We start from the raw sequence: 18,322 nt of genomic DNA on the forward strand, positions 1-18,322 counted from the left end.
TGAAAATCAGTCTATAAAATATAGAAAATTAGTCTATAAAATTTAGAAAATCAGTCTATAAAATATAGAAAATTAGCCTATAAAATATTGAAAATCAGTCTATAAAATATAGAAAATTAGTCTTCAAAATATAGAAAATCAGTCTATAAAATATAGAAAATTAGTCTATAAAATTTAGAAAATCAGTCTATAAAATATTGAAAATCAGTCTTGAAAATCCCTTTTAAGTTGTCCTTCTGCAGAATGGAGATCTCATGCTCTACACTGCAGCTGGAAGAAGAAATATTCTGGAGAAGGTATACGATTTTTTTTGTTAGGGTTTAAAATCATTTTGTTTTACTCGAAAAATCGATCAAGTATTTTGATTTTTAGGGAGGAAATATTTTATTAAAAATCACCCCTAAACTAAGAATCATTTTCTCCCAAACATGATCTGGGTTATTTTTTAAGCAGAATTTCATGTGAACCTCTACACTTAAAAAAGAACGATATATTTTAAAGCCTTGACTGATCATTGAGGACAGAGATGTGTGTTCAACACTTTATTAATGTGGCCATAAAACTAGAGTTCACACTGTACGTCAGCGTACAGTGTGAACTCAACTCACCCAACTGTACAGTGTACACATATTCTCTTTCTGAGCCCAAAACTTAAGACAGAGTATTGTTATGAAAACCATTTTGATATTTAAAATGCTCGCCTTTTGATGCATATGGAAATAAACTTTAATCAATCAATCATTCATAAATAATTCGGGTTTCACGAATGAGGTTAGGCAGTTTTGTTATGAAATATTTTTTAATTTAGAATTTTCATACTCTCCATTTTTTTTAAAATCTCTTAAAAAAAATCTACACAAATTTTAATACCCCATAAAGGAAACTCAGAAGTTTCGTTCAACGATACTCTTTTAAAGTTCGGGCTCTGTAAAGTAATAAGGATACCTCTGTCATCCTTGATCGGTATTGCAATTTTTCTCTGGGGGGGGGGGGGAATTATTTTTGTAGCAGGAAAAGTGTAAAATAAAAGTTGTAAACTTTTAAATTTGCAGGTTGTAAGCTGTACAGTGCACAATGATACAGTAACTGCATATACGGACTATCTTGGATTGTACACTGTTTCTATAAAGGTGGAATTTTTTCTTATTCGTTAAAGGGGCTGTAAGCATAATTTCAGGTGACCCTCTCTTCGCAACCTTATCGTTAAAACCTTTATCTGATCAATAATGTGAAAGATATTGTCGTTTTTCAAGGTTAAAAGTTTTTAATTCTGATAATTTTTATGTTTCCCTGTGGTAGAAATGCTTAGACTCTTTTGTAGAGAAACCACGATTAAAAATGATTATTTTAAAAAATTTTAAACATTGATATTTAATTCATACTTTATCAAACAACGCCTTTAAAGGGACTGTAAAGGAAAAATAAAAGGAGGTATAGGATGAAACCTGAGAATATCAGGCGGTGAACGGTAAGACATCTATCTGATGTTTCTGTCTCTAGAAATTGATAAAAATCTGTGTCTTTATACGAAAATTCATATTTATACAATTTTGTCTTATATGTATCGTTCAATGCTTGAGATTCTCAGGTTTTATCCTATACCCTCTTTCATTTTTCCTCTACAGTCCCTTTATGGTTAACGTTTTAAACCGGGCTTTGCCATCTTTGCACTGAAAGTAACTTGAAATTTCGCTTACAGTCCCTTTAATAGCCCAAAAATTAAAAATATATCATTCATAAAATATTTAAAAGAAAAATGTCTCAAAAAAAATCTAGACAGGAAACTAAAATCAAAATAGCATCCGGATTGGTTACTAAAATTACTTATTAACATTAAGCCTCAATGCTCCCTTCCTGTCAAAAACACCTTGTTGTATATCTAATTTGCTCGAGGAAACGGCAGCCACAAAAAATGTCCCAGCTTTCTTTTCATATTTTGCATTTAAGAATTTAAAATAGGGACAGACTGACGTTGCGCCGCCCNGGCTTAGATGAGGATAAAGAAAAGTATCTGGTTTCCGGCGCAGAAACTTTAAGCAGTATATTCACAGCTTCTAGGTAGCTTGTTATTAAAACCGGTTTTGAGCTGCAGGAACTTTTGACCGAAAGAGTTAATCTTCTCACTTTTGACTGAGTTTTGAGACTTAAAAGCAGGGCTTAGGATCCGCAAGATTTTGTCGTCCTGGATCCGGATCCGGTTCCGCAAAAAATATGCGGATCCACGGATCCGGATCCAAGGGTAAAATATTAATCAAAACCTACAAAAACAAATTACTCTCATAACCCAAATCTGAACTAAGGAAAAAGAGAGATTAAGAAAATTTCCTGATTTCTGAATGGTTCATCATGTGCTGGAGACATTGTTTGAGTGAAAATAGTGTTATAAATAGTTCCTCAATGAATCTATAGACTCACAGATGTTCTCAATATACCCCTAATTGGGGTCTAGAGATTAATTCACCAAATAACCAAATAAAAATAAGCGAAAAAATAAGACAACAAATTTGAAAATTCTGCTTTGATAATAAATAGTTCAGTAAATTTGAATTAAAAAAACCTGGATCCGGATCTGGGTTAATCCAGTGCGGATTCAAGATCCGGATCCGCATCAAAATTAAATGTATCTAAAGCACTGCTTTAAAAGGAATGTTATCGTAATGTTAGCGACCGTCCATACAAAACCGTATATCCTTGAAACCTTTATTTGATCTTGTTATTGTCGTTTTCCTAGGTTTAATAGTGCATAATACTGATTGATGATGATTCCAACATGTTTTCCTGCTGTAGAAATGCGCAAGTCACATTTGTGGAGAAACAACAATTTAATAAAATCATTATTCAAATTTTAAACATTGATCTATTTCATACTTAATCCGGCAAAGCTTTCAAGGGTACCGTTGTGAATCGATCTTTGCATAGAGGGTCTTTTGAAATTACGCTTACAGTCCCTTTAATTAATGATAAATAAGCATCAAGAAACCCACCCCGGAGGAGATATCTCATTGGTCTGAATATTGATTTAAACATTCAAAGATAGGTTGCTCGGTCCACGAAACAAGAATTCCGTTTGTTTATTTAAAAGTTCCAAGCTCAAAATCTTTTAAAGGTTTGAAAAAAAGCCCGGTAAAAATTAACATCGGCATACTTGAAGTAAATATAATAATGATTTTATTTTGGAAATTATGATCGGACAAATCATAATAGAATAAAATTTTCATTGATTTTGATTGGTCAACCGTTCTCTGTAGAAGTAACTCTGTAACTCTAAAATTATTTACATTTGAATAATGCATTTTGGTAATTTACACGCATTTCTTTTCTGTAACTTTAAAGAAATATTATTTATATATCCAATATTTTATCGATTTTATCGTGATATCTTACAACTTTCATGTTTTTGTCAACTATGATGGGCAATGGGCATTTTAGTTGCTAGACAAATTTGTTTTATTTTATTAGTCAAAATCTTTACTCTTAAAAAAGTCTTTTGAATACCTTTGATCAGCGAAAAAATTTCGCATAATGAAATAAAAGCAAGGTTATTGAGAAAACAATTGAGTTCAAATGACATTGCAACTCGTATTTAGATGTATCCAGGATACAGGGTTAGAGCTCGCAAAGGAGAAAATAAAGTTGAATCAAATTCAATTATTCAGGTTTACATTTGTAACACTATCTATATAATAAAACGAGACATTCATATATATATATGTTGCTTATGCAGGCCAAACGGCTGGACCGATTGGGCTGTAATTTTTTTCAATTTTTTTCCCACGGGCTAGTTTTACTTATTTAAGGCTTTCAAGGGGCTTCGCGTCCATCTTGCAATAATTTTAACTCTGAAATTTGGTTTAAAGGGACCATTCACTTATTTGGGTAGTTTCAGGGTAAACTAAACAGCCTATTCGCTGTTGATTGGTAATAGTCTGACAACTGTGGCCGGAGAAAAAGCCGATTTTTCGTTCAGAATTCGAGCATATTCAACAGTCAATAGGCTGTTTAGTTTACCATGAAATTACACAAATAAGTGAACGGTCCCTTTAAAGGTTTTAACATATATTGAAGAAAAAACTGTCAAGCTAATTAATTTTACCGTAGGGGTTGTTCGTAAAACATTAACAGGGTGTACTGACTACTGACACCGTATTCTGAAAGATAATTTAGAAAAACATTTCCTATACAGACCCCATTAATGCTCTGGGCAAACTTAATGTTTTTACTTAAACAAGAAAAGTGTTGCAGACACATATTCACTTTTAAACGAATACTCCATTTGATAGAAAATTCAATAATTTTGGTATATTAGATGAATAGCCCATAAAGTACAGTTAGTTAAGTGTCTTTTTAATTAGTTTTATAAAATGTTTTTTTTAACGGTCCAAAATTATATATATTTTTTTTTCAGCAAGGTGTCGGAGGGGAATCCATTATTCTCTACGTCTATATCCGTTCAGCAGAACCTGTTGTTGGATTCTTATCCGTCTATAAAGGTCAATAATACTTAATATTTTTTCTTTGAAGTATTAGAGCTTCAGCGACACCTTTAGATTTAGGTTTAAAAGATTAAATAGATTTGTCACTTAACAATTTTATTTTGTTAGGTGATTACTTTGACTGGAATTCGACCATGATTTGCAGTGTATAGGCTCAATTTCATTTCAATGCGGATCCGGACCCAGGTCCAAATCCTAGACTCACCTTGAACAAAAAGATCTGGATCCAGTTAATGAAAATTACTTACTATTATTTTTTGAAAAATTAATAAAGGATGTTCAAAGTTTATTCGTTCGCTAATTTTTATGCGAAAACTTAATGGACCATTTAGAAATAAAAAAAACCAATCTCTAATATTTTAACTGTAGAGATTTGTGTTTTTGAGCGCAATATCCTTTTCTGACATTTGGTTGATATGTTTCCCGTTGTATATATCTGGATCCGGATCCTGAGCCCCGCGCGGGTTGGTTGGCTATAAATATTCTAATTATTATTTGATAATCGCAAGTATTTTCTTGTGCAAAAGAAATTGATTATTTAAAACTGATACATGATAAATCTTCAGGTTGATCTGACTTGGCAGGATCCAGAGGAAATAATCTACCAGGACTTTTTTGCTCTCAAGGTTGGAGATTTAAAGGGACTGTGCGCGTAATTTTAAGTGACTCTCCATGCAAAGATGGTAATGTTGGATTCACAACGGTACCCTTGAAACCTTTGACTGATCCAGGTTGTCAGATTTATTCTCATAACTCTACGAACATCAAGAGATTTTAACACAGATCTCTTTACTCGATGGAAACTTGAAAGTTTAAAGGGTACCGTTGTAAATCAGCCATTACCCTCGTTACCCGGAGGGTAACTTGAAATTAAGTCTATTTGATCATCTCCAGGTTTTATCTTAATTAAAGAGACTGCTGGTCTGTCCCCTCAATTAAAGAGACTGCTGGTCTGTTCCTTTTATTAAAGAGACTGCCGGTCTGTCCCTCTAATAAAAGAGACTGTCGGTCTGTCCCTTTAATTATAGAGACTGCTGGTCTGTCCCTTTAATTAAAGAGACTGCTGGTCTATCCCTTTAATTAAAGAGACTACCGGTCTGTCCCTTTAATTAGACTGCCGGTCTGTCCCTTTAAATAAAGAGACTGCCGGTCTGTCCCTTTAATTAATGAGACTGCCGGTCTGTCCCTTTAATTAAAGAGACTGTCGGTCTGTCCCTTTAATTAAAGAGACTGTCGGTCTGTCTCTTTAATTAAAGAGACTGTCGGTCTGTCCCTGTAATTAAAGAGACTACCGGTCTGTCTCTTTAATTAAAAAGACTGCCGGTCTGCCCCTTTAATTGAAGAGAAGCTATATTAATGCGAAAGGGTTTTGACTGCCATCAAACCGCCACTTGTTGCATATAATACCCATTCAAGGGTTAAGTTTTACAATTTTTAAAGAAATATTCTTTTAACATAAAACATAAATTCATGAATTTTGTCTTTTTTTTGTAGGTTTTGTTTTTCGTATTTAAAGGATTCGGAATATAGGCGCCTGCTTATTGGTCGTGTATACTCCAGTTGTTCACAAAATATCGCAAATTATAGCCTTAAATAGATTTCTATGTCTCTTAGGTCGGGTTGGACACATTATTATTATTATTGTTGTTAACTTAGTTGCTTATTAGCTCAGTAGCTCAGTTTTTTCAATGTCATGATCTTTCTTACAAATTGTCTAGCTTATTAGCTAGGTAGCTCAAAAACTTGCACAGTAACTCAGTGTCTAACTCAGTATTTAACACAATAAATAGTTTCTGAAATAATTTATTTAGGTTAAATCAAACCTTCTCTGTATCCCTACCTCTGCCCGACCTTGAGTTGACCCATCTCCCCATCCTGCTCTCCGGGTTTCTAACATTACTGGAGGAGAAGGTTGGATCCCTGGGACAACATTTTCTATTCTCTAAATCTATTTTTCAACAAGAGATTTCTCCGTTCTCCTTCATTTCTCTTCGTCTTTCTCCTGTCTCCACTTCATGCAGTATTGCAGGTGAGCCTCAACCCACTGTGCTTAGAGATGGGTGCGTTCGTTTTTTGTCATTTCGTTCGTTCACCGTTGGTTGTTCTCAAAATTATCAATCATTTTCATCGTAGTTTTTTTTTTCTAAACGACACCATCGTTAACGAAGTATTATGTTCGTTCACAAAACCTATGCCCATCCCTAACTGTGCTACATCAAAACCGAGAACTTTTGAATCAAGGAAATGAGTTTAACTACTTCTCTTCTCGCGGGTAGATCAATCGATTTATTTTAAATTACAATGGAAGGGATAAGATCCGCGAGAGATCAGAGCTAGGAACTTTTGTAGGATACCTATTCTCCCGATCACTTGATCTCGATGTCTAACTACATTGTGTACTTTTGAATTTTTCGCAGAATCTGCTTGATAACTTGGTATTGGACATTCGAAATTTTTCTGTTCTCTCATTTGTTGATTGCAACATTCCCCGACTTTGATTTGCAGTTCGTTTTCCACTGACGACACTCCCATGGGATATCGAATAAAGATGAAATTAATCTGTAGATTAAGCAATGATCTCAATATCCACAATACAAAAGTTCCCAGCTCAGTTAAATAGATGATAGTTAAAGACAAATAATGAGTTAAACTCATTTATCCTAATAAAAAATTTCCACATTTAGCCAAGTTATATTAATAAATTTGAATTTTACACCAAAAGGCAAGTTTTTCATTCTTTTTTATCTTTTTATCCAAAATTTTATTCATTATCCGCTAAAACTCACTTAATTTCCCCAAATCAGCGAAAACCCCCTAAAATAAAATTTTTATAAATTATTTTCAGAATGAATGGGGTAATGATTTTTATGAAAATATACATTTAACTCCCCTGTCAAGATCTTTTTGAAGAAGTGGGATATGCCATTCGGTTTGACAGTAAAAATTCACAATTTTTTTGACGAGTTTTGAGACCCAAAGGGGTTTGGGCATCTTTTAAAAAAATGTCAGATTATGATGATATTCTTGTTTCAAGGTAGTGGGTCGGAACAAACCAGTTTCCTATCACTACTAGATCCTGATCAACCGGAACTCAAACGGAAACTCCGGAAGAAAATAAAACTTGACACTCAAAAAATAGGAAACTAGATATTATTAGTCAGTCACTTAATAGGAAAGATACCTAGAGTCTATTATTTTACAGAAACATCGAATAGAGATAAATACTGCCAATTAATTTACAATCTGGGTTGCATTGTTTGCATGCATAATGAACTGTTATGATAACACTCAAATTAACTTAATGCCGGATTATTAAAAGGAAAAAAGGAAATAACTATTTAACACGTCTGCCATTTTAGTCTTTTTTGTCGATGTTCGGTACTTTCCCAAAGTCATTTTCCCAAGCGGCAACTTCCCAAGGGTATTTTCCCAAATGGCAACTTCCCAAATGTAAAATTTCCCAAGTCTGTCCTAGCTGCGGCGCTCAGTCCCAAGCCTGTTCTAGCCGTGGCGCACGGTACTCTAGCCCATCCTAGCGCTCTGCCCCCCATTGCAGCTTGCGGCGCCTCAGAGGGTCTAACCTAACCTTTGGGAAATTGCACATTTGGGAAGTTGCCACTTAGGAAATTGATACTTGTAACCAGTGTTTCGGATCCGTATCATTTTGATGCGGATCCGGATCCGCGGATCCGCATCCGTGATGATGGATCCGGATCCTGACTCTGATACGGATCCGGATCCGGATCCGAGGTAACTTTTGATTCTGTGAATCGGATTTTCCCTATTAAATGTTATGCAAGGTTATAATTTGCGCCATGTGAGCATTTGCCGCTGAGTAATCCTAAAGTTAAAAATATCGTCATTACTATTATATAAATGTAAACATTAAATTATTAAAGATAATTTTGAAAAATTTTCGTCATGTAAATAATACATTTACGAACCATTTTGATTTATTTATTCCATGGTTTTGGTTAATTTTTGGCGCTACCCGGATCCATATCAACGTTTCCTGATACGGATCCGGATCCGACCAAATGATACGGATCCGACCGGATCCGGATCCGAAACGCTGCTTGTAACTTGATAAGTCGCCCTTAGGAAAATGCCTTTGGGAAAGTATATATATATTTTTTAATGAATTCGGGTCTTAACTCCTATTAAATAATATATATTTAACTGAATTCGGATCTTTATTCCTATTAATGACATGTCTTTAACTGAATTCGGGTCTTTACTCCTTTTAATTGTCATAATAAATTCTGATTTCTAAAGGGAATTTAATCTATACTATTTTGCTGACTAATGATATTGGTTCTTAAGAAAATAATTTTGAGAGTATTTTGGTCGGTTTGATTAAGGAACCAAATCAAGGGAAGCTCTTTACATTTTTCAATCAGGTCAGTTGATTATCAGATTAATTCATTAATAAATCAGAATTGTTTAATTATGTATTAATATTATTTACTGCCCTTTGACCAACATTACCGCACCACGATTCGCCCAAGAGCGGGATGTTTAGTTATTTAACGTCCCTTGGGACAAAAATAACCTCCCGCTTTGCGAGATTTTAGTAAAAACAACACGCGTATTTTCATTTTAAAAGACCATAAAATTGTGTATAAAAATGTTATTAACCACGGGTTCTCTCGACCATTAATGACAACAAAACATCCAGAGCCTATCAAGTTGGAAACCATTGGAATAGAAAAATTCCCCTAACTTCTCTGTAAATTATAAGATGAAAGGACAACCCTGCATGTAGTGACTAATGGAAGGGATAACATGGCTCGTTTTTGCAAAACTTTAAAGGTTTTTGGACTTTTACACAGCACCACACTGTCAATTATGAAGGTTCAATCCAACATATCAAAAATCTAAATTGTATTCTGTAAAATTTTGCGTTTATTAAACTTCGCTAAAAAAAATTGTCTTCCAGAGAAAAAATAAGGTAAACGCGAACCAAAAAACGAACGTTTAATAAATTACGGTCCGTTTTTCCTCTCTCAGGGTCAAGTTTGGCATTGTGTAGGAAAAGAAAATGAGTGGAATAAACAGTTCTGTAATTTTTAAAATTCAATTTTTTTGTGGAACTTTTGAAAATTCCAAAAACCTCTTATCCGCCGAAGCGTATGGGATACTGCTACTATAGTGTGGCCAATTTTACATTTTCAATTGATATAAGTTTATATATAAATATATCTTTAATTCAGAATCAATAAAATACTAAACCAAAAATTGAAGAATAAAAATCAGTTTAGGGTCTGTTTACCCTCTACTTACAATGAGAACATTGTTTTGTATTATGTAAATGCTAAAAATTTACTGTTTTACTGCCACAGTTGAAGACTGTCTTTGAAAGGGGTAATGTTTTGGGAGACAAAGATATTTAGCAGCCATAAAATGATTCTTTTATTTAGGAGATATCCATGGAGTGGAGGACCTGTGAAGAAAGGGGGGAGGAGGGATCCATGTATCTTGTCTCCAATTGTCCTACTTCACTCAATATATTCATCAACTATCTTACTAAGTTTTCTCCTGGTTCCTCCGGTATATGAGGACGGGAGGGAGGATGGAGGAGTATGTACATTTTGTATTCCACTTCATTGTCGGAATTTATTGTGGTTTTATGCCAATGTAATGTCTTTTAGAATAACTTTTGGATTGTTTTGTTTAATTAGCTAAATAACCAATCCTGAAACTTTACTCGATCTTTAGCATTTAAGAAAATTGAACCTGCTGTGAGTTAAACCCATAGAGAATAGAATATATATTAGAGGGGAGTTTAGAGAATCTCTCGGTATGAATTTTTTCAGTCCCTTTCACCCTGAAAGGGAGTTCAAAGTGTACAAATCATGTAAATGTTCACAAATTATATGCAGTAGAGTACATTAATACAGTATGTTCCCTAGACTATCCATTTCAATTTCGAANCACAAAAAATTTCGTGGAATTTAAAAATTTTCAAAAATTTAATGAAGATCGAATTTTGATGGAGACAAATATTTGAAATTTTGATCATTCATAAACCTTCCCTGTTGTCACGTGAGGTCCCACAAAAAAATTGGGCCCGATCGGTTCAGCCGTTTGGACTTTTATTGGATACAAACAAACAAACAAACAGACAAACAGACAGACAAGCCAAATTTATATATAGATGTATCCATAGACACAGTGTTTCGTCCTATTAGGACTCATCAGTATGACTCTATTCATCAGATTTGATTTTGCAATTGACGGGGCTTGAACCATGAATCCTTAGATTATGAATCAAACACGCTAATCACTGCTCCATCAAATCCTGATGATTTGGTAATGAAATAGGGACCAATATATATATATATATATATAAATCTCTGTTTATCTGTTTTTTTGTTTGTTTGTGTGTCCGATCATATGTAACTCAACCTTTTGACGGATTTGCTTAATTTGAATTGTGGAAATCGCTGGAACCACCAGAATGTTTTTTGAGCTTGGTTTAAATTCTAAGTTAAGTGATTGACTTCTATAAAGAAAGTTTAATTTCCAAGCTAATCATTACCGAAATCATAATTAAGTTATCACTTTCGAAAAACATGAATTTCAATTAAAAAAATCAAAATGAAGTAAAAAATTTATTTTAGATATGAATATTTTCTGAAAACCCGTTCGGCGCACAGTTTTAAAACCCAAATTCCAAATTCATATAATTCATAATTTTCCCAAAATAAGTTTAAAATATAAAAAAAATTTTACTTGAAATAAGCTTTCTATTCCAACTTTTTCAAATATATATATACTTTAGGAAAACAATAAAAAATTATTATTGAGGATATTTTGCTTACTGTGAATGTTTTTCCAGTTGAAGAGGTTGTTGATAATGTGTCTGAAGAGATCAATGTGGAAGAACAAGTTGTTCAAGATGAAGTTGTGATTGATCAAGAAGAGGAGAGAAATCAGATACCAATCCCAAGCCCGATTCCAGGGGGGTTAATTTCAATATTGATTTCTGGAAAGTAGAAATTTTATTTTTTAACAATTATAATACACTAGAAATTCAAAAGAAAAAAATGTTGCGGATTTTTGAAAAAAAAATTCGCGGATTTTCAAGAATTTAATTTTTTTTACAAAATTAAAAACCTTTAAAACACATTTTTTTAAAATTTTTATCATTCATAAACCTTTCCTGNGGCTAAAACTCAGTTTCTTTTTGACCTCTCTGAGAGTAAATATCATTAACATAAACTTATTTTTTTAAAGATCGCGTTTTTTTATAATGATTTAATTCTAGGGTATGAAGAATTGTCCTGTTTGCAACAGATGGATCAGTTTATCAAGATTACAAATGCATATCCATCATCAGCATAATCAGGTCATCCTTCACCAGTCACCTTTCTTGAGTTAAAGGGACTCTCAATGTAATTTCCTGTGAACCCCCCAATTATCCTGATCAGCATATTCAGTTTTTTTTAAACTAGTGTTGGGCATGGGCTACGACATTTTATCAGCTCCAAGTTAAGCACACTTGGCCACAGCCTAAGAAGAATCTTAGGCAGCTGGAATCTTGTCAGGCCTCTTCTCAGTATGAATGAAGCGTTGATGGATGAATGTGCTGTCAGATTACAACCCCTGGTAGATCAATATAAAAACCCAGACAACACCAAACTTTCGAAATAGAAAAATTCCAAGATTTGATCGTAACAACCCGATCATGTCCTGGTGACAAAAAAATCCCTTTTAAAAAAGTATTTTTAATTTTATTTTTAATGTCCGTTGGTTGTAATTTCATTTTTATCACACAAAACAAAAATCTTTAAATATTTTCAATATTTTTAAGGGCAAGGTTTTTGAATGTCAGTACTGTGGAAACAAGTCTATTCGTCATCATGTTATAGAAGAACATATAAGGTGAAATAATGTCCTAGATTTTTTCTTTTGTGCTAAACATACTCTTATATTGATATTAAATATGCATGTCGCTATTTTAGTTATGTGCACACATTTTTATTTAAATTGGCGCATTTTCAAGAATAATGACTGTCGACATTTTTCCCGGGCAAAATTGGTTAACCTTGACCTTTCATAAACCTTTCCTGGGGTCATGAGAGTTATTATTTAAAATTTGGACCTAATCGGGTTAACGTTTATTTGAAACAAACAAACAGACAAACATGCAAAGTATATATTTGGAGTTTTTGGGTCAACATTTTAATAGATAATGCACATTTCTTTACAAAATATCTTTTATTTTTAAATAATTTCCAATTTCATAGTGTTTACTGATTTTGCATTCCAGATTTTAACTAAAAGTGAAACACCGTAGAGTCCGTTTTTTATCATTATAGTTGTTTATTTTTACAATTTATGAGACTTAGATTTGTACAAAACCTATTCAAAATTGTCAAGACGACATTTCATCAATTCTTTCGATGTATCTGAAGTTCTTGGTTAACATATTGTTTTGTATTATATTTTAGAATTTATCATCCTGGTGAGAAGATTCTTATAAATTTTAATCCAATAGAACAATCTGAATCTGCTGTTAGTCAGGTAAATTTAAACAGGCAGTGAGTACCAGAAAACTGGAATGGGAAGACGACGTTTAGACTCACTTTATGACATCAAATACACCTCAGTATTGAATATCGTCTTCCTCTGTCACAGTTATCTGTTTTCTCTATATTAAAATTGTATATGCCCTAATATTGATAACAGCGATATATGTAATATCTATGTATGTATTTTTGTGCATCAAAATTAGCCGTTGGATAAATCTTTAAGCGTAGACTTCTAAAACCCCCACAACCATGTGGCTTTGACTTTGTAGGGTGGAGGGGAAGTCATCCGAAAGCAAGGGCTTCTACTATGTAGATTTTAGCAATTGTAGAATTTCTTCTAGTTTAATTTTAATTACCTAAACTGGGAATGCTTGATCTTGATCTTTTGTTAATCTGCAGATTAATTTTATCTTTTCTCGAAATCCTGTAGGGAAAACTGAAAAGATGATCGATTAAGCACTGATTCTCGAATTTAAAGTGCTCTCTTTGGATATCGGGATCAAGCGATTGGGATTTTCCAACACAAAGGTTCCCGACTTTGGCTTCTGAGATTTTGGTTTCAAAGTCATTTCAGATTTAAATTTGAATGCGTTTAAACCTAAAAGGTTTTTTTCTCGTCGCAAATAAGTATCCGTTAATTTGTTAAATTTGTTTCTTGTTTGTTTTTATTTTTATTTTTTTCAAGACTGATAGAACAGTCGTGGAAACTACGCAAGATGGTGAGCCACCGCCTTCTAGTCCTGCTGTGCCGGTCAAGCCGGTTTCAAAACCAGTTTTGCCGCGTAGAACTATGTTACAGAATTTAAAAGTGCAGAAAAACACAAACTTTTGGTAATTTATAATCATACAGGGTTACACATAAAGGATGATATTGTAAAGACGACCCAAAAACTTTAAAATATGACGTTTTATAGCTTGATTTTTTGTTCCTGCATTCAATTGAGTATACTGATGGTTAACTAGATAAGGAAGCAAAAAAATAAGCCAGTTTTAGCTTACAAGGAACCCTAAATGCAAGAAAACGGACTGACAAATTTTAGGATTTCGTCTCTGAAGTCTCATCTTTTTCAATAATATATTTCTACATTATGCATATTTATTAATTCTTCTTTTTTTAGCATTCTACTAAAAAGAATACCTGAATTATAATTAAACAAAAATACAATTTTAAAGATCTTTAAATCGATTTACATGTTTTTACAGGATTTTATTAAGAATTTTATTAGTTACTAGCTGAAGTGTGCGGCGTTGTCCGTGGAATTTAAAAAATATTCTCGAGTTCATGATAAAAATAATTTCTAATTCTTAAAAAGCTGGCCAAACGGCTGGACGGAATTGGCTCAACTTTTTTGAGGAAACCTATGGGTACCCTGAGAGAAACATAAAGGCTTAAATATTCAAAATAAATTTTTTTAAATTCGAAACATGTATGTTGTATGTTGTATGTAATGTGCGAAGAGCTTTATTATATAGTTTTTCTCGCATTATGAATCAAACTCATTTCTAGCAGATTTAAAGTATGTTCAGCCAAAGTCTGAATTTAACAAATTTGAGCCGCGTCAATATTCAAAATAATTTTTTTTTAATTCGAAACATGTCTGTTGTATGTTGTATGTAATGTGTAAAGAGCTTTATTATATAGTTTTTCCCGCATTTATGAATTAAACTCATTTCTAGCAGATTTAAAGTTTGTTCAGCCAAAGTCTGAATTTAAAAAATTTGAGCCGCGTCTCAAATCTGCCAAAAAGCGGTTTCAATTGAGCGCCGGTTTAAATCTTGAAACATTGAATTCAATTTTAATTGGAACCAACCATATTTAAGCCGCGTCTTAAATTTAAGCCGCTGCTCAAATTCTTTAAATTTGGCCTCAAGTTCAAATGAGCCAAAAATAGTTTTATTGAGAAAAACAAATAGTTCAAATGAGCCCAAAAAAATAGTTGAAATGAACTTTTTTTGATCATCTGAACTATTTTTTTGCTCATTTGAACTAAACTCAACTTAAAATTGACTTTATTTCAGTTTAAGTTCCCTTGAAGGATTAACTAAAAACCTGTCAAGATGTGATATTTGTAACCAAATTTTCAGGAACAACGCCAAACCAAATAAATCATTTCTTGATAAAAAAGTTGAGAAAAAAATTTACATTAAAAGAAAAATATTTTAAACAAATAAATTAGCAAGATATTTCAAGGCCCTCGGAGTAAGGTTCTTTGACAAATTTAATGCCTACTGCCTGTTTGAATCACTAATTCAAAGTTAAAGATTGAGGAAGGATTTGAGTTGGTGATTCCAAGTTCAGCGACCCCTTAAATTTATTTAATTTGTTAATAAAATGAAATGATGGATCTTAAACATTGGATTTGATTGGTGTAAATACTGTACAGTACTGCTATGCTGAATAAGCACCTGAAGTCGAAGCATAATGAAATCAGAATATCCAGTGCAAGGTAGATATGTACATCGTTTTGAAATCCGTTTTTTAAAGGGAGTGACCCACTATGTAAGGTAGTTGAACTGAGTACGCAGTGTTGTCGAAAACTTCTTTCGGATTCATTTGAGACATATTACACTTTTTAAAGATCGGTAAATCCTGAGTTTGAGCGCAAAGCCGACGTTCAATACTCCTACTTCGGGGGTGGATACGCTTTCAGAATTAGTTTTTTTTTTAATTATTAATTAACGACGACATAAAATGTAAAAATATTCTACAATAAACTACAGACGTCATGCATAGGAACATTTTGAGAAAATAAAAGATTAATCTTATCATCGAAAATAAGTAATCTTGCTCAATTATTAGTTTATATTATCTCATTATTCTGGTTTCTCATTATTCACAAAGATGTTCGCAGATTTTCTAGAATTATTATTGAAAAGACGACATTTGAAGAATTTGAAGAAATCTGCGAATAAATTCAAAGAAAATTAGAAATTTAATATAATAATGAAAACGAAATAATCGATTCCAGCATTGATTTATTGCCAAATTTCTTTTATGAAATATGTTCCTAGCCATCTAATTAGATTACTGTATAACTTTTACTTTATTTTTCGTCGTCGTTATTTAATAACTAAAAAGAAACTAATTCTGAAAACGTATCCACCCCCCAACGTAGACATTTTGAACGTCGAATTTGCGCTCAAACTCGGGATTTACAGATCTTTAAAAAATTTAATAAGTCTCAAATGAATCCGAAAGAAGTTTTCCACAACACTGTATACTCAGTTCAACTACCTTACATAGCCGGTCACTTCCTTTAACATTCCAGTAATTTAGCTTTGAAAGTGTTTCACAAGAATGGGAGATATTCCAGCGAACGAAAACTTTCGCGAAAAATGCGAAGGTTTTCTTTTGTATTTTGCAAACTTTTTTGGGAAGGGAAGCGAAAACGATGCGGAAATTCGTAATATGAAATATGTATCACTTTCGCCAATTCATTTTTTCCCACGGGCAACGCCGGGCCCTCCTGCTAGCAGTTAATAAAGCTTGGACTGAAATGAATGTGTGAGCATGGTCGCTGAACTACCTACGGCCGGTTCAAATATTGAATTACCAATTCAAAGATAATGATTTAAGAGGATTTGAACTGGTAGTATGTAGTTCAGCAACCTAGCTCAAACTCATTGAATTCAGTCCCCGATGTATCGTAAAAGTCACCCCCATTTATAACAGAATGGAATGTACGATTCCCAACAGTACGCTTCAAACCTCTTTCCGAGAAACAGTGCAGAAGATATTTAGTGAAGTAAAAGTTAAAATTATTCATTTTTTAGCTAGAAATAGAAGGAAATCACAGCCATTGACAAATGTTTAAAGGGTACTGTTGTGAATCGAAAATAGTTGAAATGTTACTCCGAATTAGGTGTACACTGTACAGTTCCTTAAATCAATGTTCCAGCGTTATGTTATTTCATTGTGGTTTGAACTCCTCATAATTGACATTTAAATACAAGATCTAAAAGGGGAAATTTTAAGTAAATTCTAAGAAACTCGACACTTGATTTTGGAATGGTTCTTTCTTATCTGAGGATCAGGGGCGGCTTGGAAAAAATAACTAATAAATTCTGGCATTTCATATTTTTTAAGTTGAATTAAACACTAAAATTACACTTCTTCTACTGTTATTTTTTGTTGCTAGAATATGGACGAACTATGCACAGTGTTTATATACAAGTATGCAAGGCACAAACTTGATTTTTTTTTCTTTAAAAGTACATGATACCAGGCTTTTATGGCGCTTCGCGCCCTCTTCCCTGAAAATAATTTTGGCTTTTAACTGTCCCTTGGAAAGTCGACCATTTTTAATCATTCTCAGATTTGAACGGATTTTACTATTCGGATGGCGCATTTAAAAACTAAAATTTGATTTTTTCCAGGAATATTTTTTTGGTGGTCTTACACTTAACCTATGGTCATGTGAGGTTCCATACAAAATTTGGGCCCGATCGGTTTAGCCGTTACGACGTATTTTGGACACGAACAGAAAATTAAACACCAGAACACTCAGACAGACAAGCAAAGCATATAATTATAATATATATATATATATTTTTCTTAAAGGGTTGATGATGCAGAAGGAAGACAGAAAACAAAAGAAGAAATTAACGAACAAATTTGCAGAAATAAAATTAGGAAAATCTTGCAAAATATTTGATACCTCACCTCTTACAATCTGCAGAAATTACAATTTCCTTAAACCCATTTTTCCCGGATTTTTCGTATTTTTGTGAAGTGGAAAATGCAGAGGTGTGTTTGAATAAGAATCTAACTGGTCTCTCAAAAATCATCAATTCTATTTTCTCAAATTCATAATTATCTAAATGATATTTTTTCTCCTAACATTTGCTGGATTTTTTAGTGGCGGATTTAAGCTTTGTGGAAAATGCGGCTCAATGTATATAAAATTAAGTAAACATAAACTTTATTGCAAAATTTCAAAATCAAAAAATAAATAAAATTTGTAATGATATGATAATTGGCAGATGTAATATAAAGAAGAGAAAGGGCACGTAATGGTTGCAATTTAAAATTGATAAATTTCATAAGTCAGATTCACGACAGTTTCCATCAAATCTTTTTTTCTGAACAATGAGGAAGATATACGTGGGTTTTCTGTCCAGGAAAGTTGAATTCTCACAAAGTATTCTTTTACTCTTGATACATTTTGCAAGTCAGTTAAAGAAAACCGCGATTGAAAATGATTAGTTTTTAAATAGTAGAAGAGAGGAACTGATGTTGTTAAGTGGATATGCCATTTTATAAATCAATTTCGTTTCAGTCCCTTCGGGAGA

At 33.0% G+C, this 18,322-nt stretch overlaps 2 protein-coding genes across 2 annotated transcripts; both read left to right on the plus strand.

The window, feature by feature from the left end:
- The first annotated feature begins 1,438 nt into the window (after positions 1 to 1,438).
- On the plus strand, positions 1,439 to 10,199 carry LOC111703147 (uncharacterized). Its single transcript, XM_023475023.1, has 7 exons — positions 1,439 to 1,461; positions 4,406 to 4,490; positions 5,060 to 5,145; positions 6,305 to 6,522; positions 7,528 to 7,632; positions 8,817 to 8,893; positions 9,914 to 10,199. Exons 1-7 carry the CDS (start codon positions 1,439 to 1,441, stop codon positions 10,049 to 10,051), a joined length of 732 nt encoding a protein of 243 aa, XP_023330791.1. The 3' UTR covers positions 10,052 to 10,199.
- Positions 10,200 to 11,749: 1,550 nt separating this feature from the next.
- LOC111703158 (uncharacterized) lies at positions 11,750 to 18,006 on the plus strand. The gene is made up of 8 exons (XM_023475033.1): positions 11,750 to 11,844; positions 12,310 to 12,380; positions 12,950 to 13,022; positions 13,716 to 13,861; positions 15,050 to 15,115; positions 15,415 to 15,477; positions 17,592 to 17,663; positions 17,890 to 18,006. Exons 1-8 carry the CDS (start codon positions 11,767 to 11,769, stop codon positions 17,984 to 17,986), a joined length of 666 nt encoding a protein of 221 aa, XP_023330801.1. The 5' UTR covers positions 11,750 to 11,766; the 3' UTR covers positions 17,987 to 18,006.
- The last annotated feature ends 316 nt before the right edge of the window (positions 18,007 to 18,322 follow it).

The sequence above is a fragment of the Eurytemora carolleeae genome, unplaced genomic scaffold (assembly GCF_000591075.1).
Source record: "Eurytemora carolleeae unplaced genomic scaffold, Eaff_2.0 scaffold62, whole genome shotgun sequence".
Taxonomy (NCBI): Eukaryota; Metazoa; Arthropoda; class Copepoda; order Calanoida; family Temoridae; genus Eurytemora; species Eurytemora carolleeae.

What these genes read in the sequence shown, in the direction of transcription:
- LOC111703147 (XM_023475023.1), top strand. Translation starts at nt 1,439, where the DNA reads ATGAAACCTGAGAATATCAGGCG. An exon ending in GATTTAAAGGGACTGTGCGC is followed by an intron (nt 5,146 to 6,304) that starts GTAATTTTAAGT and finishes TAATTTATTTAG; the next exon opens with GTTAAATCAAACCTTCTCTG. An exon ending in TCTTTACATTTTTCAATCAG is followed by an intron (nt 8,894 to 9,913) that starts GTCAGTTGATTA and finishes TCTTTTATTTAG; the next exon opens with GAGATATCCATGGAGTGGAG.
- LOC111703158 (XM_023475033.1), top strand. Translation starts at nt 11,767, where the DNA reads ATGAAGAATTGTCCTGTTTGCAACAGATGGATCAGTTTATCAAGATTA. An exon ending in ATCAGAATATCCAGTGCAAG is followed by an intron (nt 15,478 to 17,591) that starts GTAGATATGTAC and finishes TTTTTCTTAAAG; the next exon opens with GGTTGATGATGCAGAAGGAA. An exon ending in ATTTGCAGAAATAAAATTAG is followed by an intron (nt 17,664 to 17,889) that starts GAAAATCTTGCA and finishes TGGATTTTTTAG; the next exon opens with TGGCGGATTTAAGCTTTGTG.